This window comes from Labeo rohita, chromosome 1 (genome assembly GCF_022985175.1).
Source record: "Labeo rohita strain BAU-BD-2019 chromosome 1, IGBB_LRoh.1.0, whole genome shotgun sequence".
NCBI classification, from domain to species: Eukaryota; Metazoa; Chordata; class Actinopteri; order Cypriniformes; family Cyprinidae; genus Labeo; species Labeo rohita.
Genome location: NC_066869.1, coordinates 14,652,682 through 14,677,641, shown reverse-complemented (window position 1 = coordinate 14,677,641; position 24,960 = coordinate 14,652,682). Strand labels below are relative to the sequence as shown.

Genomic DNA, 24,960 nt, shown 5'->3' with positions numbered 1-24,960 from the left:
TCACACAGCGAGGTGGGTTATTTAAATACACAGAGAACCTCTAATGCAAAGTGTCAATAATCACACCGGTACAGTATATCACACAAAACACATACATTGTTTGAATCAAACTGCATAACTAAACGTATAAGTAATGGTTGGATGTTTTCCTTTAATGTTTTGATACAACATGCAAACCACTGCAAAGCTGAAGTGTTATACTTTTGGTTTTATTGCCTCTAACGTTTACAAAATCCCTCCTTATGACAACAGTAAAGGCTTTTATAAAGATGTTATCTACATTCTTGGCTCTGGAATGTTTTTGAACCATTTACTGAAATTACTGAATAACTGATCAGGTGTGTCCCATTTTGTCCATTTGTTTTATGGACAAAAGAATATAAGTTTGTAACCAATGAGTTGACGGTAGCCATTGACTTCCATAGTATGGAAAAAAAAATACTATGTAAGTCAATGCATCGGGCATCAGGCCTTGTTTTCTGTGAACCTGATGAATGCAAGAGAGAAAAGACCAATCACAATAACAAAGATCAATATACAAATATATTCAGAGTGCAAAATGCCATAGCTGTCCGTTAGATTTTGGTTGGTCAACATGTTTTCAAAACCAATGTCAGACCAATGTTACAAGTTTTTAAAAAAAAAAAAAAATAAATTACAAAATTTATACAACTAAAAAAGAAAGTCCAGTTAAGACTAAAAGATGAAGACTGATTATTTTAAAAAGCCTTGTCAGAGGTGTTAATGAACAACAAACAAGTTTACAGCATTTGAGTGAATATAGCTTTACTCCTAAGTGGGCTTTTTTCAATAAACGTGACTATATGTTCAGGGTTTGATTTCTTGATAATTCATGGCTCTTCGGTGGAGCCTGTGTGTGTAAAGGTTTTTGTAATTGCATTTCAGTCAGGTCGACATGGAGCAATGTTAATCCCACACATCCAACCATTTACTGAAATTACTGAATAACTGATCAGGTGTGTCCCATTTTGTCCATTTGTTTTATGGACAAAAGAATATAAGTTGGTAACCAATGAGTTGACGGTAGCCATTGACTTCCATAGCATGGAAAAAAAAAATACTATGTAAATCAATGGCGCCAACTGTTTGATTGCTGACACTCTTCAAAATATCTTCTTTTTTGTCCAACAGCTGAAATAAAGTCACTGGTTCGGAACAACTTGAGAGAGTGTGTAAATGATGACAGAATTTGAATTTTTAGGTGAGCTATCCCTTTAAGAACTGCTCACTGAAGGGTTTTTTGGGAAACATGTGAAAGCCACCTTTTAAAGCCATTATTTTTAAGAGTGTGGTGCAACACATCTTTACTTATTTTTAGCACAGAGAGCTTCTATCAAGATGAACTACGGTTAGACGCTCACAGACGCAGGTTTGACGCATACAGACTTCATAATAAAATGTCAAATTTAACAACCTTCATCTGTCACATGCATGCTTGAGTGAACGAGACCTCAGCTGGAGTGTTCTAAGCTGACCAGAGAGATAATTTGGACATACATTTTGCTTTTAAACTCTGGCCTGTTCAGTGTTGTAGGAGGCAGGTGTTGCTTGCATTTTGAGTGTTTTTAAGATGAGCAGGCTGGGCCATTCAGGTGACAGATTACATCTGTTTTCTGAGTGAAGGCTGCTGCTGTCCGCACACATCTTTCATTAAAAACTGATTTTATCATTAGCCAATTGCAACTTGTGTTCAGAGTGGTCTTGTGAAGAACAGAAAGCCTGTGTTGATTCTTGCAGTGGACAAAGAGAACTAAAATAGATCAGAAAGAAAAAATCAGTGCTTACAAGAGAGCAAAAGAAAGTTTCAGGTCAGTTTAGTTTTTTTTTTTATTCTGAGTAAATAAAATATTGCGGTAAGAGTGACTAAAACTGCAGCTTTACTCACTTTATATCTTTCATCAGCAATCCAGCAGCTCAGCTATTTTCAAAAAGGTGTAGCTTTTCCAATAAGAAGTTAATTTTTAATGAGTTGCAGTGTAGTGTGACTAAACACTATGCTTTCATATTATATTGCACACACTGCTTTACGGCCAAATACTCTTGTTTAATACAATCTCTCTCTCATTTTCTCACTCGAAAGAAACATTGAGAAGACCAGTTAATTTTAGTAAATTGCTTCATTTGACAGTTAATTTAAATTAACAATTTCAGAGCAAAGAAGTGATCGAATGGCATTTTGTGGCTTGTTTTTGCAACAAAACGTGATGCATCTATTAGTGCTTTATAGTTGAATTAATTATATTTAATGTAAATTTATCTGTTTAAGTTTAATGCTATCACCCTAATTTAACTGTTTCCATGCTGTAAATATTGTTCTGATTGAATTATAGATGTATAATTCACAACTGATAGCACTTGTATGCAGACTTTTTTGTAGCTAAAACGTACAGCTTCAGAGACGCTTTCCAACACCGATGCCTTGTTTTCTGTGAACCTGATGAATGCAAGAGAGACAAGACAATCACAATAACAAAGATCAATATGCAAATATATTCAGAGTGCAAAATGCCATAGCTGTCCATTAGATTTTGGTTGGTCAACATGTTTTCAAAACCAATGTCAGACCAATGTTACAAGCTTTTTTTTAAAAAATAAATTACAAAATTTATATAACTAAAACAGAAAGTCCAGTTAAGACTAAAAGATGAAGACTTGTCAGAGGTGTTAATAAACAGCAAACAAGTTTACAGCATTTGAGTGAATACAGCTTTACTCCTAAGTGGGCTTTTTTTCAATAAATGTGTCTGTAAGTTCAGGGTTTGATTTCTTGATAATTTATGGCTCTTCGGTGGAGCCTGTGTGTGTAAAGGTTTTTGTAATTGCATTTCAGTCAGGTCGACATGGAGCAATGTTAATCCCACACACAGAGAAGCACAAAAGAACACTTGACATTTTTAACCAAGAGGATTACTCACCTATTCAGTTTTATCTCTTGGCCTCTCTTCCTCTTTCTTACCCTCGTTTCTCTCTGTTCTTCTTAAATGCTTGTACGGTTAATAAACAGCCTTGCTGTAGGAGCAATGCACAGGGCCACACTCTCAAACACTTTCCCCTGGCTTCTTGAGATTTTTGCATGGATCCGATTTTGTCTATAATGAGGTTGGTAAAAGATATTTAATTGATACAATATCAATTTATTTTGAATTTGAGTATGAGCATATATATTCCTGCACTGGAAAAAATATTATATAATATTAGTCAGAATATAGTAAAAAAATACAACTTCTCGTGGCTTGTTGCTTTGTTTCTCTGCTTGTTTCCTTCTCATCATCTTGGCTGCATTACATTCACAGAGGAAAGCAAACACATGCTGCAAATCATCTTCTGTTGTCTGTGTTTATCACTGGTAACAATCTCAAGAACAGCTTCTGTTTGTCTTGTGTCAGTGTGCTTTATGAGCTGTTTGCATTGATTTCTAGTCTGCATGTCCAAAACTCAAATGAACAACTCTAAAAATATCCCTCTTCTTCAGTTGAACTGGAAGTTTATACACACACTCGGCCTCTATATTTTAATAAACGACACTCGCCTTAATTTGTTATCTAATGCAATGACATTCATATATACTGTGTTATGTACATGATTTATACTTTGCTTTGACAGCACTTGTTTATTTTGGTGCAGCTGGTTCTTTCATTTTGTAAGTGACATTCTCTGGAGGCCTTGTCTGGGTGACCCTGTGGTTTGAAGGTTAGCTAAAGCGCTGTGATTTTAATGTCCTGTGACTGAAATCTTTAATAATGAAGATGCTCTTATGTAATGTGTGATTATTTTGATGGCGTGGGCTGAGAAGGCCATGACAGCGATACTCCCTGAGGAGCTGACGCACCTCTTTCAAACACCTTGAACTCCTGCGTCCCTCCACAGCAGGAACACTGAGTAATCGACCCTTATTGCCTGTCTCTCACCTTCATTACAGTTTAAGGGGTGGTTCACCCAAAAATAGTATGTAGATTCAGGCCATTTTTGTCCTGTAAAAAAAAAAGTTTATAAATGTTCATGAACATGTACATCATGTATCAAGCTCCAAAATGAACAAAATGTCCTAGTTTCTGAGATTGTTGCACATCTTTTTAGTCATTTAAGTGCAGGAGAAACACTTGGTTACACAATCATGATTAACACAATCTACAGTATGTGGCTGTGTGATGAAAGAGTTTGGCTCTGATTCAAACACGCACATTCATCTTTTAATGACATGTTTGACGTTATTCATCAAAATGAATTTTAAAACAGAACTGAATAACATGCTCAGCATAAATGAGGTGTATGAACTGCATTTTAATGTTTAATGTTTTTCCCCCCTGAATTTTTAGAAAACTTTGTTCTTCTTTTGAAACATAAAGGGATTATAAAGAACATATGAGTAGTGTTTGTTCACGCAAAAGCTAGCAATTCAGTGCTAAAGTGTTTTTCTTGGGTGTTTACATTGGTTTCTAGGTGGTTATTTACTTTGCTCTCAAGTCTCTGCGATCTTCTGGTCTCTAGATATGGCTCGGATCACTCCTTCAATGTAAATCTGTAAATCTTTCTTTCTTACCCGTTTTATGGTTCAGCAGGTGAAAATCATAAGGTTGGTAAAGTAACAAAAACATCGTTATTTAAGCTATAATTCAATGCCCTGGCATAACAATAACTATAAAGATAACAATATTAGCGTCCACACCAACGGACGATAACGTTCGATAACGGCACTGCTTTAAATACTCGCGCTCTTTCCAGTCGAGTGGATTCTGATTGGCTGTTGCTGTGTTGTCGTTCATCAGCTGGAAAAACAAAGTCATTCCAACTATATCGTTCCTCTGTGTCAGTAGATTATTTTACGTTTATAACAATTTTTAAATGTTTAAAGTTATCTATTATGGTTAGCCAAATTATTAAGTTTTCAAATTGTAATTATTTTCAAATTTGAAAGCAAATCCCCGTTCAAAAAATCCCCAGTGTGTCAATTTATGATCTTTCTATTAATGCGAGTCTTCTGCCGGAAATTCGCATTCAAAATAACCAAATGCTGCTTAATTGCGGATGTTTTATGCCAGAGGAAGTGGAACTAATCCTACTTTGATTTGCATGTCAAGGTTCAAAAAGAACAAAGAAGAAAAGAAGAACATTTCATGACAAGCACATAATGATCGAGAACAGTGGTACAACGAGAACAATTGTTTAAAAAAGGGAATATCTCTGATTTCTTACCTGTGTAACTCTCTCTCCTTCTCTCTTATTGAAATGTAAATCAATAAGGTTACAAGTCAGCTTGTGTTTAGCGCACTACAATCAAACTCATTTCCATATTAATGAGGCTGCGAGAATACAGAGAAATTGGGATAAAACGCAAACTGATTGACCGCTTTATAGGAAGAGGGAGAGAAAGCGCAAATGAGCAGAAATTGTGGTAGGAGGGAATGAAAGACAAAAGAGGAAATGAAAAGGTTTTGAAGATGAAGGAAAGTGTGTTGAAGAGGGGAGAAGAGGATGAGAAGAATCACTGTGAAGAGAGGATCAGATGGACATTCAGCACTCTGAACAAATCATATTACACAAAGATGTCATCACACTTATCAATAATGGCAGTAAAATTATAGAGAAAGAAGAAATTCTAAGTTTATTCTTAACTTTTATCTAACAAAGATCCATTAAATTGATCAAAAGTGAAAGTAAAGACATTCATAATGTTACAAAAAATTCTCATAATTCTTATAATCAGAAACGTTTCTTCAGCATAATAGAATGATTTCTGAAGGATCATGTGACACTGAAGCCTGTAGTAAAATATTCAGCTTTGATCACAGGAATAAATTACTTTTTAAAATATATTCAAACAGAACACAGTTTTGTAATACAATTTCACACATTTCTGGTTTTACTGTATTTTTTTTTTTTTTTTTTTTTTTTTTTTTTTTTTACCATATACAGTAAATGACTTTCTAACACATTAAAAAAATCTTACAGATCCCAAACTTTTGAATGGCAGTTAATTTTTACATCATAGATGACTTATGACTTATTTCCATGACTTTTTTTAAAGATGATGTTGAAATCTGCTGGGGTTTGTTCCTACAGGGCTGTACGTCACAGAAGTTCCTGTCCAAACAGTTTGTATTCCTACAACCACTTTGATGCAGCAGCTAGAGTCGTGCTTTAACTGAATGAACACGGTGGCTAAAATGTTGCATGGATGTCTCAAAGCAGTTTATTAGCTTTCTTCTTTTGATTGCATATTTTTAGGCCAAGTGCATGTTTTCCTTTTAAAAAGCATGCAATTTAGACATTCCTACTAATTACAAAAATGAGGTCTAAACAGAAACAAATCCACAAGATTCAACATGTAACTATAAAAAAAATTCAGAATTCTGTCATGCAATATTGAACTGTAGCTTAAATCAACTGCTTTGCTTTGATATGCAAAATAATAATAATAATAATAATAAATGTTTTTAATGGGCTTCCGTTCCACAAAAAACTCCACTTATTCTGATTGCTACAAAAACTGCACATTTATTTAATTCGTGTGAATCTATGTGGAGGAGCAGTTTTTTATATCTTTGTGGGGATTCAAGTTCTGAAACATCCCCAGACAAACATTTTGTGGGGGCATTACACACAGGAAACAAAGACTCAAGATTGATTAAATGATAAATAGTAGTAAATTATTAATTTGAGGCATATTTTAGAATTTGGGTCATCTATGATAACCAAAACTCATTTAGATACAAATAGGAAGTCCCAATAAGGATGTTAAACAGGCACATGTGTGTGAGAGAGGGCACTGTTTTCCGACATTTCCAACATCACCACATAAAGCTCAATTAGATTCAAAACTAAATATTACCAGTTCTCTGGAACACAGGAAAGCAGAAACGCAGCTGTGTCACTTACGGTCCGTCTGTGCTGCGTAAGACTTTCTGCAGACCCAAAAAAGGTAAAGATTGATTATAATAGAGAATGACACTCGTGTACATTCCAGTCAGACAGACTTCATCAAGATCTCTTCTGAGAGTTAAACTATGTGTCTACTATTTGTAAAATTACGACAGAGCTGCGGTTTCACCAAGTCCCTCATAAACACTGCGGCGTGGACGCTTGTACTAAATGAAGTGAAACAGACTAGAAAAATAAATGTTCTTTTTTTAAAAACTGGCCATTCTTTGTGTTTTACGCAACTCAGCCTGGGAGTAGCTGAGAAGTCAATATATAGGCCTGATTTTTTTGTGGACACATCCACAATGCATCACAGTATGTCTATAGACATGTTGCATTGTCATCCACACTGATTCACTGGCACTGACCTTCACTGACAATCTAAAACACTCCACATTTATTGATGAAAGAGCACTGATTTGGTACAATTTATGTACAAACACTTTTTTCTTGACATGTCTGTCTATGTATTTTAATACATATCACTCAAAGGTGCACTAAAGAAAGATGTTGATGGCTTTTCTTTTACTGCATCTGTCATTTCCCATAGAAAAGTGACCCTGCTATCTGCCCAACATTAACATCTGCTGCCAGAGGCCTGTAGCGTACCAACTACCGTGAAAAAGGGTGTAGAATTGGAAAAGAAAATAATGGAAAAGAGGAGTGAGTGTCAGCCAGCAGGTACCTCAGATAAGATGGTCAGAAGGGTATGATCTCCCTCTGCCTCTCTCTTTCTTGGCAGAGATGGAGGATACGCTTCAGTTCTGACAGAGCTTCTGGAGTGACACGGAATGAGAAATAGTGATGAAATTTTCAGCAGAGCGAAAAGATGATTTTGATGGTCGTTGAGATGGCAACAAAGGGGAGGATGTGTTTACCCCGTCGTGGAATGATACGACTTTCATTTTCTTCTGACTTCAATACCAACATGTTAACAGTGTTTTGCTACGATGAACAGGATATAATGTCACTGTTCAAAATGAAAAGACATACAATCTAATATACTTTAGAAATTTTTAGCTTTTAATTTGGTGTTCTTTAAGTCAAAAAGTCAGTGCCTTAGCCTAGTTGTTAGCATGTGATCCAAACACCTTTTCCATGTCTTGTACTTTCACAGATTCTGACTGCTGGGAATTATACTGATTTTTATTATTCTGTAACCACTCATGTCTTCCCACAATCTCTTCCTACATGCCCCTTAACACTCATACTATCGTTGCGCGCGTCATTCCCATGTTTCAGTAGCTCTGGTTCCGGCAAATGCCATGAAGCCCATCATTGGGGAATCCAGTTAATCCATTACACCTCCGAGAGCATGGAAACCCACGGCGAGGTCATGAGACAGTACATGACAGGTCACGATTATTTTTAGCACTGAAGAAAAACAAAATAGTGAACCAGTTAGAATGTATTCACACGTTTCAAGGCAAACAGAGCGACTCTCAGAGGGGCACTGATAACATTCATATGCTGTTTACAACAGCAGGGCAAACTGTTTATTTGTGTGTCTACAATACAAATCACAGTCATTCACTACTACTATCAGTCCACGGCATTATCAGAAGTGAGGATGGATTTATGACATGCAGAAGCACATGTGTCACACAGCTAATGGTTCTCATGATCGCATGTTTATGACATGCTCACTGGACTGTGCTGAATTTGTTCTGCTAGCTTTGGAGGTCTCTGGCCAGCAGTGGCGATTTCTTTAAGACTGCAAGGGAAGCTCAGCTTCCCCTATAATGTCACAAAATTAATGGTCAAATTATGTACTATTGTATTAACATTTTATTGACTAAAAATGCGTTAGAAAACGTTCATCTCAAAGACGAGTTCGTTCAGAATCAGTTAGATATAGCAGGTCGGCTGACTTGATTTTCTTCTCATACATTCCCGTAGCGTCACAGTGCATTTCCCCGTTGAAGCCCAGCGTCCATTGACTTCAATGCGGCTGCTTTGAACGTTTTTTTTCAGTGCTTTGAAACTAGACGGTCATTGGATAAACGCTGCGATTATGTCCCGCCCACGGACGCTCAGCGTCTCTGGGGGTGAATGAGGAGCAAATGAGGAGTGGGCTGGCCTGGACTCCGAGCTTCTGCGTGATGATTGGAGGGTCTGTCGAAAGATTGCATCTCCTTTTGACTGACAGCGATTTTGTACTATACGGAATCGCTGAAGCTATTCGCGCTCAGTCCCATCGCGGATTTCTCAAGTTCAGTCGAAATAAAAACTGCTGCAACCTATTTCTTTATATTTGCTTGGCGAAATTGCTTGATTTTCATCATACATTTCACACAATTATACACCACATTCCTTGTTTCACTTTTACAGAGTTTAATATTTTTTTTTAGATCATTCATTCATGTTAATATTTAATGTAGTAATCAATATATATATATAGATTACTACATTAAATATTAACATGGAGGATGACTATAAATTAATATAAATAAATATATATATATATATATATATATATATATATATATATATATATATATATATATAGTAATCTTGAAAAATTTTAACATAACATAATGAAACCTTATATTTCTATTAAAATACTTTATAAATAAATAAATAAATAAATCTCCATAATAACCTTATTTAAATTGCAAAATATTTATACTATATAGTAGCATCTGACTAAAAGAAAAAATACATCATATTTTGCATAATAAAACTAAAGCTTTTTTTTTTTACGATTGTTTGCATTGTGACTTACTTATGACAATAAGGCACATTCTTGTGAATAAATAAATAGACAATTTTATGATGTAGGCCGAAAATGAGCTTCCCCTATTTGACAGACCAGTAGCCGCCACTGCTGGCCAGTGATATTTTGTCAAGTGCTTTTACATATGGGGTGAAACCATATGTGATAGGGCTGTAACGATAATCGCACGATGTCGTGAGGCGCGTTTAGTCAATGAAGCCGGTAATACACAGAGCCGTACATCACTGACAAGCTACGCCAAAATCGCGCGCAAAATCGAATCGCGATTTTGGCGTAGCTTGTCAGTGATGTACGGCTCTGTGTATTACTTGCCGCTCCAGCTGAACGCACGTGATGGAGCTTTACTACTAATCAAAGTACCGGCTTCATTGACTAAACGCGCCTCACGACATCGTGCGATTATCGTTACAGCCCTATTTGTGATCCAGGGTCACATGTGGAAATGTTTCAGTCAATATTTCCAGAAAATTTTTAAATAACGATACAACAGAATAAAATACAACAGAAAACTGATCACTGACCTCTGAACCTGGATTGACCAAAAATTGCGCATTGTGATCTTGTACACTGTTGAGGTTTAATGACTAGCACAGTGTCTTCAACTATTAGGGTTCCCCGCATAGTCATAAACACTTATTGAATGGCATATTTGCATTTCATTATCGCAAAAGAAAAACGCCATTCACCAAAAAACGCGGTTTTTTAGGTTGAGAAATGCTACGCGCGAACGTACCGCAACGAACGAAAACAACGGTTCTAGCGCATGTTTACATAAAGACCATTGGAAAGGGTCTCATTGGAATGCAAAAACTCGTTCTGTGGAGTTATATTCGCATTAATTAAGCCTCAGTATTAGAGTATAAGCTTCAAGCGATCGTGTGAATATTAGTGAAACGTTTACACACGTCAGTCCTAACTGGTTTAAATTAAAACAGACAACATGGCTGCAACGGCTGTTGTTTCCGGTCGGTATAATCGCAGTCATCTACAGCGTAAACAGGGTCCAGGCTCGGGAAACATGAAAAACAGTGTACTTACAGCGAGTATGATTGTTTATGATCGCCGTTGTAAGCTGTGTTTATGTTTAATTCACTCTCAACTCGTCGAAGAATGCCGATAGCGCCGACTAGCGGTTCAAGTAGTCAACTTTTCGCTTAGTCTTATGTAGTCACATATTTAACTTATCCTGTAAAACATAGAAGTGGAATTCCTTGTAAAATAAAACTAAATTTGAACAGGTAATAAGACAAGGAAAACAATCATCTATGATAAACAGAGGGAAAATTGAACTGAACAAACACAATCAAAAAATAAATTAAAGCAGAACTAATAATCCATCCTAAATGTTCGGTTTGTTTGCCGTCCCAATGAAAGACACATTGGTGTTTTAAAATGTTTTATATACCATATATTTATTTCTATATGAAAAATAGACACATGTTTTATCTTGCTGAAGAAATCTTATTTGTTTTGTATATATTTTATTTAGTTCATTAAAAGGGATTATTCACCCATATACACTTCTGCCAACACTTACCCTCATGTTGCTCCAAACCTGTACAATTTCCTTATTCTCTGAAACACAAAAGAAGTAGGGTCCAGTGTTGTTTGGATCACAGTGTTCCTCAAAATACATTATTTTGTCTTTTCTCTTATTTACAGTTTTTCCTACCAAATTGTTTATCATTGGTATGTAGTTACTGTCAAATAATTATCATCAATGTTATTTCATGATGTTTCGTGTTTAGTAAAATGCAGTGTTTTATGAAGGCTGTGACACTTCTTACATATGCGTGTGAATCTGCATCGTCCTCCAAAGCTTTCTGTGGCCCTCAGTCAATACGTCTGTCATCTGTGTGTGTCTGTCTGTTGTATTGTTCTTCTGAGTGAGTGTTTATGAATATGTGTCCTTGTGTTTAGTGATTTTCCTCAGACACCTTTTGATCCAAACCTGTTTTACAGCAGGTGGTCTCAAATCCCCCAGCCACACCTCACAGCTGAGCTGGGAGACTAAATAAAAACGACCGAATGAATGAACATGTAAAATGCAGACATGTTTGCGTAAGGATTGGGTTTCATATAAAATATTATTAGCTTACTATATAAACAAATGAAAGGAAAGGAAAATGCCAACCATGATATAACATATTTTAACAGTGGGGTAAAATATAACAAGCATAAAAAACATTTTAATGAAAAGTAGGTTTGTTTGTTTGAGAGCTATATTAATGTAATATAATACTCAATATTAAAGTGACCATGATATGACAATAAACACACACACGTGTGTGTTTGTGTGTAAGATGGCAGTGTTGTGTTAAATCTTTCCGGTCTACATCCCTGTGAAATTTGATTTCTTATCTCAGGGGTTTATGATAAGGCTTTATTTTGTGAATGATGCTTATGATAAGGAAAATAACTTGCAGACATTCAAAAAACTGCCAGTTGTTTTGCATTTCTTGCCAAAGAATAGTTTAACTCTTGGAAGGCCAATCAAACCGCATTAAAATCACAGCTGTTATTATAAAAATTAAATTAGTCAATGCACAATTTTTCAAAAGCAGGGGGTTTCCTGGGTATTCCATGCATACATTAATTTTGCATATGGTGCAGAGCATACATTCTATACACTGCAGATATTTCCTAACCTGGCGGTAACAGAAATAAAGCCAGACAGAAATATGAATGATGGCTTTGAAGTCGAGAGGGGGAAAAGAGGCCAGAATGAGAGGTTTTGAAGTGAAGTGAGCAGTCTAGAAAACACACACACACACACACACACACACACACACAGAGGCCTCGTGTGTCACTGAGACCCCAGCAGTCACAGTATTGACTTTGATGAGAAAGTCTGTATGAAGCATCGGACCATCTTGTCAATCAGAATAAACATCCACTTGGAGGCTCTTAAGGGAAGGAACATAGAAAAGTCCAAAAACTGTGTTTAAAGAAAGAGGAAAGTCTGTGTGCAAACGTGTGTAACTTTCTTCATAATAAGCAAATTTAAGATTTAGGCATTTGAATTGCATTTAAAAATTTCCATTTGAATTATACTGTTTTAAAATAAACGTATATTTGTCAGTCATACATAAATGAAACGGGTAAGAAAGGTGAGATTTCTGCACTCAAAAAGTCAGATAGATAGATAGAAAACTTTTCTGTGACTGCATCAAACAGAGAACAGAGGGATCCGTACTAAGCTCAACATAACCTTCAGAGCTCCATTCATCCATCCACCCACTCACCATGCCTCTTTTTTATCTCTCTCACACTCCTTCGTTTCTCACTGCACATTCTATTCTGCACTTACAACCAAGCTCATCAAAAATGAATAATTCATACACACATGTTGAACTGACCAATCAGGATCATGCAGTCCCCGTGATTCCTGGGCTGAAAGACTCAGCATAGTCACAGACAGAATGTGCTGTTTCATGCATGTCTCATATACATAGATGTATATACATGTAACCCTGCTGATTCTATGAAAAAGGTTTTGAAAGTGTTTAAGCTGTAATTATATAATCTGCTGCTGCTTTACAAGCTTGTTAATGAGATAATCAGTGATTGCATTGACGCTAATTACCAAGGACACCATACTTAGTCCTTTAAGCAGATTAAATCCAGTGTAAGCAGTGCAGATCTCTGTGGAAACAGGAGATCTTTCAGGTCAAAATTATGCCATATTTAGTCATAATTATTAGATAAAATATCAAAATTATGACATACTAAAAAGTCATTTTTTAAAATCTTATAATAATGACCTTTTATGTCAGTCGCAGCTACAATCTCCTTTTAAAGTCATAATGTTGATGTTTTATCTCGAGATAAAATAAAGCTATAAAATAACTCAAATAAATCCAATAAATGTGTGTAACCCCAGCTCATAAAAAACAAGATCATGCAATAAAATGTAATTTGATCAAATATAGTTTAAATGAATTTGATACATTTATGAAGTGATTATTTTATGCTTGTTGAACTCAAACTAAACATTTAACTGGAGAACAAATAACTAGGGAGAAATACTTCCATACTCAAAAAATGATACCTTGGATTTGCTTAACTTTAGGCTTTAACCAACTTATTAGGCATTAGCCATAAAACAGCTTTATTACACCCATTGCATGCCCAATAGATATTTTATTTAAAAAAAACAGTTCTAACTCATGTTAGCAGGGTTAGCAGGTCCTTAACCCAACCACATGCTCTACACTTCATCACAGCGGTAACCCCCAAAACACTAACATACCAGAAACTGTGAAGTGGATTGGGGGGAAATTTTGCGTATGCGTGTCTGTCAATGGGAGGAAACCACGCCCCCTTTTGGAGATCTCCAGGCTGCAATTATATCCTTCTCAGAAATTGCACAGTGTGATGAGAAAAGCTGTGCTGTTACCACTCACAGAAACTGTAAAAATCTAGTTGACATAAGATGCCGCATTAACTGAAGTTAATGATCAAGCACGTATTTGTGAAAGGAAATTAAAATATTTAACAGCTCTGCATGTAGGTTGGCACATTAGAGTTCTTGCTGTTATTTGTTGTGCAGCAAGTGATTGTCATTTTTGACAACAGTGCTGAGTCACACAGTGAGTAAATGAACATGAGCTGAGCAACATTTAGCTAATACCTTACACTGACAATTAACTCAGTGTTTGTGTGAGTATGTTTTATTATCCCAATGGGAATTAAATTTTCAAAAATGGCCTAAGAAGAAAAATCATTAAGAATAAACCACATTCTAGACATGGCCCCAATGTGATTTAAGTAAATACTAAAAAATGATGCCGAAATTCATTTCAAATAATTCCAAGAATTTATTTCAGAGTTGGAGATAGTCTGTTGTTATCGTATTTATATAAACAATAAATGTGAAATGGGTGTATGTCTGTGTTTGTAAAACAAAGAAATAGAGGATATAACCTCAGCCCACACACATACTCCAAAACAATATAGTCTTTGTGCTTTTGCTCCTGCTCCACTCTTTCTTACTATACTAGGGTCCTTCAAGATAAGATGAATTTCAGCATCAGCATGCTTTCATCTTCTCCAGATCTCATTTCATTTCATTCTCATTCAAGAGCAATTAAAAAAAAAGAAAAGAGCACAAAGAGCTATAGGTGTGTGTTTTCATCCCCATATGTGCTACAGCTAAAGCTCAGGATTAATTGTACAGATATAGTAGCAGATTTCATCTGCTATAAGATTGTTCTGTCTTTTTTTATTATTTACATAGACACTCATCCTTTCATAGAAACGTATAGACAAAAATAAAAACGTAAAGATGCTTGGTTACGCTTTGTTGTAAACTATTGACATGTATAAGCCTGATTCCCTGGTGAAAAAAACAGCATATGCTGGTAGGTATGTTTTGATGCTGGTTTAAGCTGGTCATGTTGCTGGTCAAGGACCAGCATAAACCAGCAAAGGACCAGCTCGAACCAGCACCAAAACATACCTAACCAGCATCCCAGCATCAAAACATACCTACCAGCATATGCTGTTTTTTTCACCAGGGTTCATTAGCATTGTGACAATGCACACATTTTCTTTGCAACTATATAGTAGGTCTATGTTCTCCACAAACTAGCTTTCAAGCACTTAAGATACCATAATATACTCTCCCATTACTTTGCAGATTGTAACTGGTCACAGTAAATTTGAATAGAGAAAGCTGTTATCCATTAAATTAGTGCGGAGCTAAACAAAGCTTAGACTCTTCTAATAAATCCTTTTGAACCGCTCGAAACGCCTTACACTTGCGACATCTGCTGGCCAAATCATGTAAATGCAAAGAAGACCAAACGTGTGTTAAATGACACTTCTACAAATCAATTCCAAATGTCAGTGTGATCTATTAAATGCAGTCTACAAAACCCATAGCATTCATCGTTAAGTGCATGTTTATTTTTATTCTTTTATTAGTTTTGTAGTGCTTTTTTGTGTGAGTTTTGGGGACAATTATTATTCTCCATTTGTCCATTATACACACACGAACCTAAAACTCTGGGTTCTAAAACTGAACCCAGATCATTTAAACCTTGTTTATTTATGCATTGCCCTCTTGCGGCGAACAATTTGAATTCCAAAAAGATTCGAAGCATAGTATGACGTAACGAAGCCTCGTTTGCTGACACCACGTGATTGGCCGGTTTGCTACACGCTCCGAACCCCTGATTCAAAACAAAAGATTCATAGCTTCGAAGCTTCATGAAGAAGCGATGTGAATTTGCCCACTATTACATTATAGATTTCCCTGTTTTAAATCAAGATTTAGGTGTTGAGTCTCTAATACGGAAACAGTGAATCAAACATGGCTGATGGAGCGATCTTCGAAATAACCGGAATGGAGAATTCCCTGGTTATAAAGATAGAACAGCATGAAAACAGCCATACCATGCCAGATGTGCAAACGAAAACCTGCCAGTCCTCACCTAGACAAAGGCGGGAGAATAAAAGACAGGGTAAGTTGGTTATTTGCGGCTTACAAAGTATCTGTTAATTCGGTTAGGCTATTTGTTGGTCGTGACTAACGTTACGGAAAAATCACTTATGTCAAATGATGTAGAAGCGGTTACTTCAGATGATTTGTCAAAACATAAACATGATTATAACGGGAGCACATGTTTCTGAATATATCATTGCATGAGTGTATAATAATGATAATAATAGTGTCTCCAGAGTCTGTTTCTGAGCTTGTTAATTTTTCTGCAGTGTGTAACAACAGAAAAACACAAAAATTGCTAAATCATCTTTAGGGTGATTTAAGATTCGCCCCAGATCAACTAACATTGTCCTGCTAATTATTTAAAAAAATAATCAACTAAAATAAAATAAAAATCAAACTAGCATCAAGAAGAACAACATTACCGTAATACTATTTTATTGCCCTTAAATTCATTATTGAGATCTTTTAATGTTTATTTTAGATCAGAATGAACTGAAAGAAGATTCTGTCATTCGCCATCATTATGGGATGCCTTTCATTCCAGAAGCAAACCATAAGCAGCACGTGAGAAGTCAGTCTGAAGAGAAAGCTTTCACCTGTTCTGAATGTGGAAAGAGTTTTAAACTGAGAAAGATCCTTACACAGCACATGAGAATTCACACCGGAGAGAAACCTTTCACCTGCTCCGAGTGTGGAAAAGGTTTTGCAGTGAAAAAAAACCTTAAATATCATATGAGAAATCACACTGGAGAAAAACCCTTTACCTGTTCTGATTGTGGAAAGAGTTTCACTGTGAACAAGAGTCTTCAACAACACATGAAAGTTCACACTGGAGAGAAACTTTTCGACTGCTCTGAGTGTGGAAGGAGTTTTGCTTTTAAACAAACCCTTGAGAAACACATGAGAACTCACACTGGAGAGAAACCCTACGTCTGCCCTGAGTGTGGAAACAGTTTCGGAGACAAACAAAATCTTAACGTTCACATGAAAATTCACACTGATGAAAGGCCGTATGTCTGCCCTGAGTGTGGAAAGAGCTGCAGACTGAGACAAAACCTTCAGCGTCACATGACAATTCACACTGGAGAAAAGCCGTTCATTTGCCCTCAGTGTGGAAAGAGTTGCAGAATGAGACAAAACCTTGAGAGACACATAAGAATTCACACTGGAGAGAAGCCTTACACCTGCTCCGAGTGTGAAAAGAGTTTCACCATGAAAGAGCGCCTTACGAGACACATGAGAATTCACACTGGAAGGAGACCTTTCCACAGACCAGAAAACCCACCAGCTATTGAGGGAGTGTGATATAGCCAATCTGTTTAACTGATTAGGCCATTTGACACATTAAAGAGCAGGTCATATGGGTTTTCGAAAAGTATCTTCTTTGCAGTTTATAACATAGCTATCCTTCAGTGTAAACATTCTGCAAAGTTGCTAATCAGAAAGTGCATGATAAATAAAGATATTGTCTCTCAAACTCTCAAAAGAAAGAGCTGACTCAGAACGAGTCAACATATTTTCAGATCTTCTGCCTGTTATGATACGCATCATTCGAACAAAATTCGCACAGTCTGAGCTGTTCACAAACTTCCGCTAGTTAGTGTGTTTACATCATGTCAAGAAGACAGTGTTCTGCGCTGTGAAAGTAAGTTTGCTTTGTTTTCATTGCCGAAAGATGATAATGTGAAGAATCAGTGGTTAAAATTAATTTTTTCCACAATACCACAGCAATACAATTTGTACCACATACAAAGTTTAAACTTATCGCAGAGCAACGTCCTGATCAAGTTGTGCTTGCGCTTGAGTTTCCAGTTGAGCGATTGCGTCTGTATCATCCTCGGACTCGGGCTCGAGTGAATAATTTTTAAAAAAACCTGGAGCAAAACATTAATTATGGTAATGGACGTTTCATTTCCAACACGCATTGTATACGGAAAGACCAACCACAACAGACTTGGCCAGCTGACCAGTCAGAGCTGAGTGGGCTTATGGAAGGGAGGAGTTTACAGACCTTGAGCTCAGAATAATTGAGAAATGACTCTACTGTGAGAAAATTACAATGTTTTCTGACCTTAGATGCTTTTAAACATGTTGTAGGGGACTCCAGCACAGTATTAGGACACTTTAAAATACCATATGACCTGCTCTTTAAGACTAAATGGAACTGAGAGTTTTTACAGTTAGTTTACTTGCAGCAACTGCAGTCATAATCTTGATGTTTCATTTAAAAACTTGTATAGCCCTAACAGAAACAGTCAGTTAAATAGCAGTGTTGTTTTTTTTTTTGCCCTATTATTTGTATATTTCTTCACTTATATATACATTTTATATATCCCTATACATTGTATATAGCGTTCCTTAATATTTATTTCGCTGTGTTTTTCTAATGATGTGTATTCCTACGTTGTGCAATGAAACACATTTAGAGCTCTTAGATGTATATCTGAGGTTATTCTAGAAACTTTCTTGAACTGTTCATTTCATATCACCTCATTTCCTGCCTCTTTTTCTGCCCCTGCATTTTCCGCTTGACATAAGAGGTGACTAGACAACTACAAAACCGCTACAAAAATAACCAGAGTCTGCTACCAGAAATGAGAAAGAAGTGAAATTTTCATCAGATTTTCCTTTTACTAAACTACTGCAAAACAGAAAGGCACTGTGTTTAAGTCTAAATTAACCTGTTTCACAAATACATTTACTAATGTCCCTAAATAATATAACAACTTTGAACATAAAGGGGCAAAATTAAACTTTTTCAGATTAATTTTCATAATTAAATTGAAGCATCAACTGTCATTTTATGTTCTTCAATGAGAGAAAACTCCCTCTGAATGAGACTAGAGTTCTACACAGAGAAAAATACATACATACTCCCCCGTAAATACATTGTTATTTTGCACAAAACAACAAATGTATTGTTATTTTGCACATTAAAACTGAACCAAAATTGGTTACAACCATATTAGATACTGGATCATGTAATTAAACAGATCAACTCCCCCTAGCGGTGAATCGTCGAAATTTCTAAAAGATTCGAACCCGTCTATGACGTAGCGAAGCCTCGTTTGCTGAAGTCACGTGACTTGTCTTGGCCAGGTTGATTCGCGCTCCGAACCACTGATTTAAAGCAAAGATTTGTTAACCTTCTGTGTGTTTTTAAATAGCTTTTTTCAAATATCATTTTTGGTTGCATAATCTTTGTTAGTGGATAGAGTGGGCAAAATGACTGATCTGTGAAAGAAATGGGATCGAACATTTCCTGGTGATAAAGATGGAGCAGCATAAAAACAGACCACAGAGACACCAGATGTGCAGATGCAAACCTGCCTGTCGTCACCTGGTGAAGTGTGGGAGAATAAAAGAAATATATATTATATATACCTAATTTTACAAAGAAAGTGTATGATGTGTTTGTCACTTACAAAGAAATAAGTTAGAATATGGTAATTGTTGGTTGTGACTAATTAAAAAGCGTCTAAAATGTAAGTGGTTAGTCCGCCCATGCAAACATCAAACTTTTTATTCTTTACAACTTTCAAGAAAGTATTGAGCACTGAAATCATTCTCTAAAGGTTTTGTCAGTAACTTTAAGCAGTTTAAAACTAGATATATTCACATGTCATAAAATAATATAATAATAAATCAAAATAACTTATGTTCTGTCACTTACCATTTTTGATGCAGGGGAACTTTGTCATTTGCCCCCTTTTTTAAAATAAGGTATTTCCGCTAAATATTCTGTGTTGGAATTGATTTGTTCATAAAGTGAAGTGATAAAATGTCAACTTTGTTGTCTGTGTTGTGTATTTTGTTTCATGTATTTCTGTTTTTAATACATTCTTTTATCTTTTAGAACAACGAGAAATAAACAATTGCTACTACAATTTAAAATATTTAACTGCAAATATATAAATTCTATCAAATTTCTTGGTTATTTTATTCTCTTTATGACTTACAAAGCCTGACTTAACATTACATTAAATAACACGGAGTTCACCAGATAACACTGTGCTCACCGGCTCCTAGTGGAGAAACATTAAAATGTTCAACTTATGACGTAACGAAGCCTCGGTTGCTGATATCACGTGACCTGGCTAGTTTGATACGTGCTCCGAACCACTGATTCGAAACAAAAGAATCATTGACGTTTCGGATCTTCATGAACCAGTGTTTTGAAAGCGCCCATCGCTGCATTAATGCTGCTTGTATTTGAAACCAAACCGGTTCCGGTTGTAGAACGTCTATTAGAAAATAGAATGAATTAAAACTGACTAACGGATATTCTGCGAAATAAACTTGGTCGATAAAGATGGAGCAGCATGAAAGCAACCAGACCACACAGGCACCAGATGTGAAGACAAAAACCTGCCAGTCGTCACCTAGACAAGAGCAGACGAATGAAAGAGAGTGTAAGTTGGTTATTTGTCAATTACATAGAATCAGATATTTTAAATGAATCTGTTAATTGCTGATGGTGACCAATAAAGGCACGTGTCAAATGATTTAAAAGCTTAGAAAGGTGGTTATTCCAGATGTTCAAATGACAGCAACAGTTGCAGATTGGTAGAAGCAACTATTTTTTTAATAAATGGCCATTCGTTCTTTTTAATAAAATGAAAAGACATAACTACACTACAAAAACAAATAACAAAAGTATATTTCTTCATTGACAGCCTTCCAGAACAAAACATTTTGCAAGCTGGAAAATGTTCATTATATATATTTTACATGACTGCACAATCAGCTTATAAATCAGTGATTAATTTAATGACTATAACACAAAGTAAAGTAACTTAACATAATTGTTTAAAAAAGCATTCCATTTGAATGGTAAAATGGATATAGTAGTCATTTTATTTACTGCTTTTGAATAAGTCTTTTTAAAAAAAATACATGTACATGCTCTTTCCACTGCAAATGTGTCTTGCTTCCAGTTTCATCCACGTCCAGCTATTTTTAGCTGTACAAAACAGCTGATTTTGCTGCTTGATATTGCAAATTGGTGTCTCTTGCCATATTATTTTAATGTATTGTCTGAATTATGAAACAGACTGGTTTATAGAGCACATGTACTGCATATTGTTAGTCTTCTTGTTATTTATATTTTTATATTAATTTTCCATGCAGTTATCCGATCTGAGCATGTTTAAGCGACCTCGTCTCACTTTACTGTTTCAGCCAGAACAACAGAGGTAGCTCATGGACAGAAAAAGTTATGAAAATTAACCAGAGTGTATGTAATTTATGACATGTGCGAATACATAAGTTCGATATAAACAAAGAGATGGGAAGCCAAAAAAATACTCAATTATAATCATATATGTTTTTCAAACAGTCTTTAAACATGTTCAAGCAGCATGCTAACGAGGATGCTAAAGACCACAGCCTCTAGTGCCTCTAGCATCTAGTCGCTAATGCGCCTCTTGAGATCAGAGGAATGAGGTTTACCCGCACAGCACTTACCAGCTTACTCCCATCTGGGTCACGACACCAATGAAACCCTTTTGGGGATTTGAACTAGCGTTTCCAGCATGTGTGGTGGGTGGTGTGTGGTGGGTGGTGTGTGGTGGGTGGTGGGCCCTTAAGACCACAGCCTCTAGCGTCAGTCACTAGTGCACCTCTTGAGATCAGGGGAGTGAGGTTTTCCAGGACAGAACTTGCCAGCTTGCCTCCGTTACACTCATCCCCTTAACCTCACTCCCATCCGGGTCATGGCACCAATTCAGCCTCTTTGGGTTCTACTCCCCTCACTCTCTCTCTGAGCGGGATTTGAACCAGCGTTTCCAGCATGGGAGGTGGGTGCTTAAGACCACAGCTTCTAGCGTCAGTCACTAAGGAACCTCTTGAGATCAGGGGAGTGAGGTTTTACCCACACAGCTCATGCTTCCATTACACTCGCTTTTGCCCCGACCGTGTAAACGTAGCTAATGTGACCACTTGCATTCCTGACAACCCATGAATGTGATTTGAATTTTGCATCCTGTTTACACCTATTTTGACAAAGAGAAGTAAGTTGGATTTGGGTACTGGGTATAAATAGGACCTAACAGTATCTTATAGCAGAAAATGCTATTGGCAAGAACGTGAGAATGACAGATTTAACCTTTAGTATGAAGATCTCTGTTGCATTCTGCTTTTCAACTTACATAGGCTTGAACTGATTTTGACATTGGTATTTTAATGTTTATTTTAGATCAGAATGAACTGAAAGAAGATTCTGTCACTTGCCATGAATGTGGGATGCTTTTCTTTGAGCAAGCAAGTCTTGAGGAGCACATGAGCATTCACACTGAAGAGAAACTTTTCATTTGCCCTCAATGTGGAAAGAGTTTTACAGTGAAACAAAAGTTTGAGGCTCATTTAAGAATTCACACTGGAGAGAAACCTTTCACCTGCCCTCAGTGTGGAAAGAGTTTCACGCAACAAGGTCAGCTTAACATTCACATGAGAAGTCACACTGGAGAGAAACCTTTTATCTGCCCTCAATGCGATAAGAGTTTCACGTCAAAACAAAGCCTTAAAAGTCACATGAGAATTCACACTGGAGAGAAACCTTTTACCTGTCCTCAGTGTGGAGTGAGCTTCACGCAACAAGGATACCTTAAACGTCACATAAAAACTCACACTGGCGAGAAGCCTTTCACCTGCCCTCAATGTGGAAAGAGTTACAAAGTCAAAGCAAGCCTTGAGAGTCACATGAGAGTTCACACTGGTGAGACACCGTTCATCTGTCCTCAGTGTGGAAAGGGTTTCACAGCAAAACAGTGTCTTAAAAGTCACATGAGCATTCATATTGGAGAGAAACCTTTCACATGCTCTATCTGTGGGATGAGCTTCACACAACAACAAAGTCTTAAACGTCACATGTGGACTCACACTGGAGAGAAGCCTTTCATTTGCCCTGAATGTGGAAAGAGCTTTACAGTGAGGCAAAGCCTTGAGAGTCACATGAGAATTCACACCGGAGAGAGACCTTACACCTGCTCTGAGTGTGGAAAGAGTTGCACTGTAAAACAGAACCTTGAGAGTCACATGAGAGTTCACACTGGAGTGAAGCCTTTCTCCTGCCCTCAGTGTGGAAAGAGATTCACAGTCAAACAAAGCCTCGAGAGCCACATGACCACTCACACTGGAGAAAAACCTTTCACCTGCTCCGAGTGTGGAAAGAGTTTCACAATGAAGCAAAAGCTTGAGAGGCACATGAAGATTCACACTGAAGAGAAGCTTTACATCTGCCCTCTATGTGGGAACAGTTTCACGATGAAAACCAACCTTGAGAGACACATGAAAATTCACACTGAAGAGAAGCCTTTCACCTGCTTTGTGTGTGGAAAGAGTTTTAGAATAAAGCAAAATCTTGAGAGTCACATGAGAGTTCACACTGGGCTGAAGCCCTTCATCTGCTGTGAATGTGGAAAAAGTTTCACTGTGAAACAAAGTCTTGAGAGTCACATGAAACTTCACAATGAAGCGACGGCTTTCACCTGTTCCGAGTGTGGAAAGAGTTTCACAGTGAGACAAAACCTTGAGAATCACATGAGAATTCACACTGGTGAGAAACCTTTCACCTGCCCTCAGTGCGGAAGGAGCTTCACGCAACACGTACACCTTAAACGTCACATGAGAATTCATGCTGGAGAGATGCATTTCGACAGAGTTGGGGAATCTCCTCTGCTGTCACCCGTGTACAGCATCAATCCAGATGAAGTGATGGCAGTCATAGCGTACCAAGACACCCACCAGCTATCGGAGGAGACTGATGTAGTCAATGGGACAATTTGGTTAGGATGCCATGTTAACACTCCTACTCTTAATGAGTAAGTGTTTCTATTGTTCGTAATAATGAGCTGTGGTGTATACCCTTATTTGTATATTTGCACAGTTATTCCACATATTTTGTATGATCTTTATACCTTATTTGTTAACAATAATAATGTTTTTCTAATCATGTATAATTTAATGTACAAACAATAACATTTAAAGGGGTAGCTCACCCAAAAATGAAATTTTGCTGTTAATTTACTCACCCTCAAGCCATGCAAGATGTAGCTGACTGTTTTTCCATTGCCCTTGGCGATTCATATACTGCATGTCTATGGCTGCCAGTATTTGAGCATCAAATCCCGTGGCTCCTTATGATACACTGAGGTCTTATGAAGTGAAATGATTGGTCTGTGCAAGAAAATGAACATTTTTTCCAACATTATTACCTTTAATCCACAGCCTGGGCAAACGGCAAATTTTAATTTTTGGGTGAACTATCCCTTTACATTTGAATAATAGCGGAACTGTATCAGATAGAAAGAATAACTTCATTCATTTCTGCATGCTCAAGATAAGAAGTGTTTTTATGACCACATACACTGTAAAGCAGAACATTCTTGTTATAAGAACATGTATATGTTTCTGTTTACATACAGTCAGAGCTTTGACCAACACATATCTATGGTTATTCAATAAATTGCTCATTTCTAATCACTTTATTTCCTGGCTCATGCTCTTCTCCTGCTACAGAAGAGTTAACTTGACAATACATTTGAATAATTTTGAATGTCAAAGACCAGAAAGTTTGAAAAAGTTGAAAAAGTTTGAAAAAGTTTGAAAAGTTTGAAAAGTTTGAAAAGTTTGAAAGTTTGAAAAGTTTGAAAAGTTTAAATAGTTTAAGAAGTTTTAAGTTTGGATGGTTTTCAGTCTGAAATATTTAGAAGTTTGAAAGTTTGAATGTAGTCTGTCAGATAGATAGATAGATAGATAGATAGATAGATAGATAGAATTGGTCAGATTATCAATCGACAGAAAGATGCATGGGGGGTTAGCAATGACTAGCATG

General features: G+C 36.6%; 2 protein-coding genes across 3 annotated transcripts in view; both read left to right on the top strand.

Annotated features, from left to right (window-relative positions):
• Positions 1 to 15,877: 15,877 nt before the first annotated feature.
• Positions 15,878 to 20,002, top strand: LOC127164746 (gastrula zinc finger protein XlCGF7.1-like). The gene is made up of 2 exons (XM_051108793.1): positions 15,878 to 16,143; positions 16,609 to 20,002. Exons 1-2 carry the CDS (start codon positions 15,993 to 15,995, stop codon positions 17,430 to 17,432), a joined length of 975 nt encoding a protein of 324 aa, XP_050964750.1. The 5' UTR covers positions 15,878 to 15,992; the 3' UTR covers positions 17,433 to 20,002.
• Positions 20,003 to 20,276: 274 nt separating this feature from the next.
• The window catches only part of LOC127164723 (gastrula zinc finger protein XlCGF8.2DB), a 12,310-nt gene continuing 7,626 nt past the window's right edge, over positions 20,277 to 24,960 (top strand). The window contains exons 1-2 of one of the 2 annotated variants that reach the window (XM_051108759.1): positions 20,277 to 20,539; positions 22,324 to 24,683. In XM_051108759.1, the coding sequence (XP_050964716.1) occupies positions 20,440 to 20,539; positions 22,324 to 23,951 (1,728 nt within the window). In that variant the 5' untranslated portion in view covers positions 20,277 to 20,439 and the 3' untranslated portion in view covers positions 23,952 to 24,683. Of the gene's footprint in view, positions 20,540 to 22,323; positions 24,684 to 24,960 lie in introns of those variants that run through there. The other variant, XM_051108774.1, reaches the window with a different exon arrangement.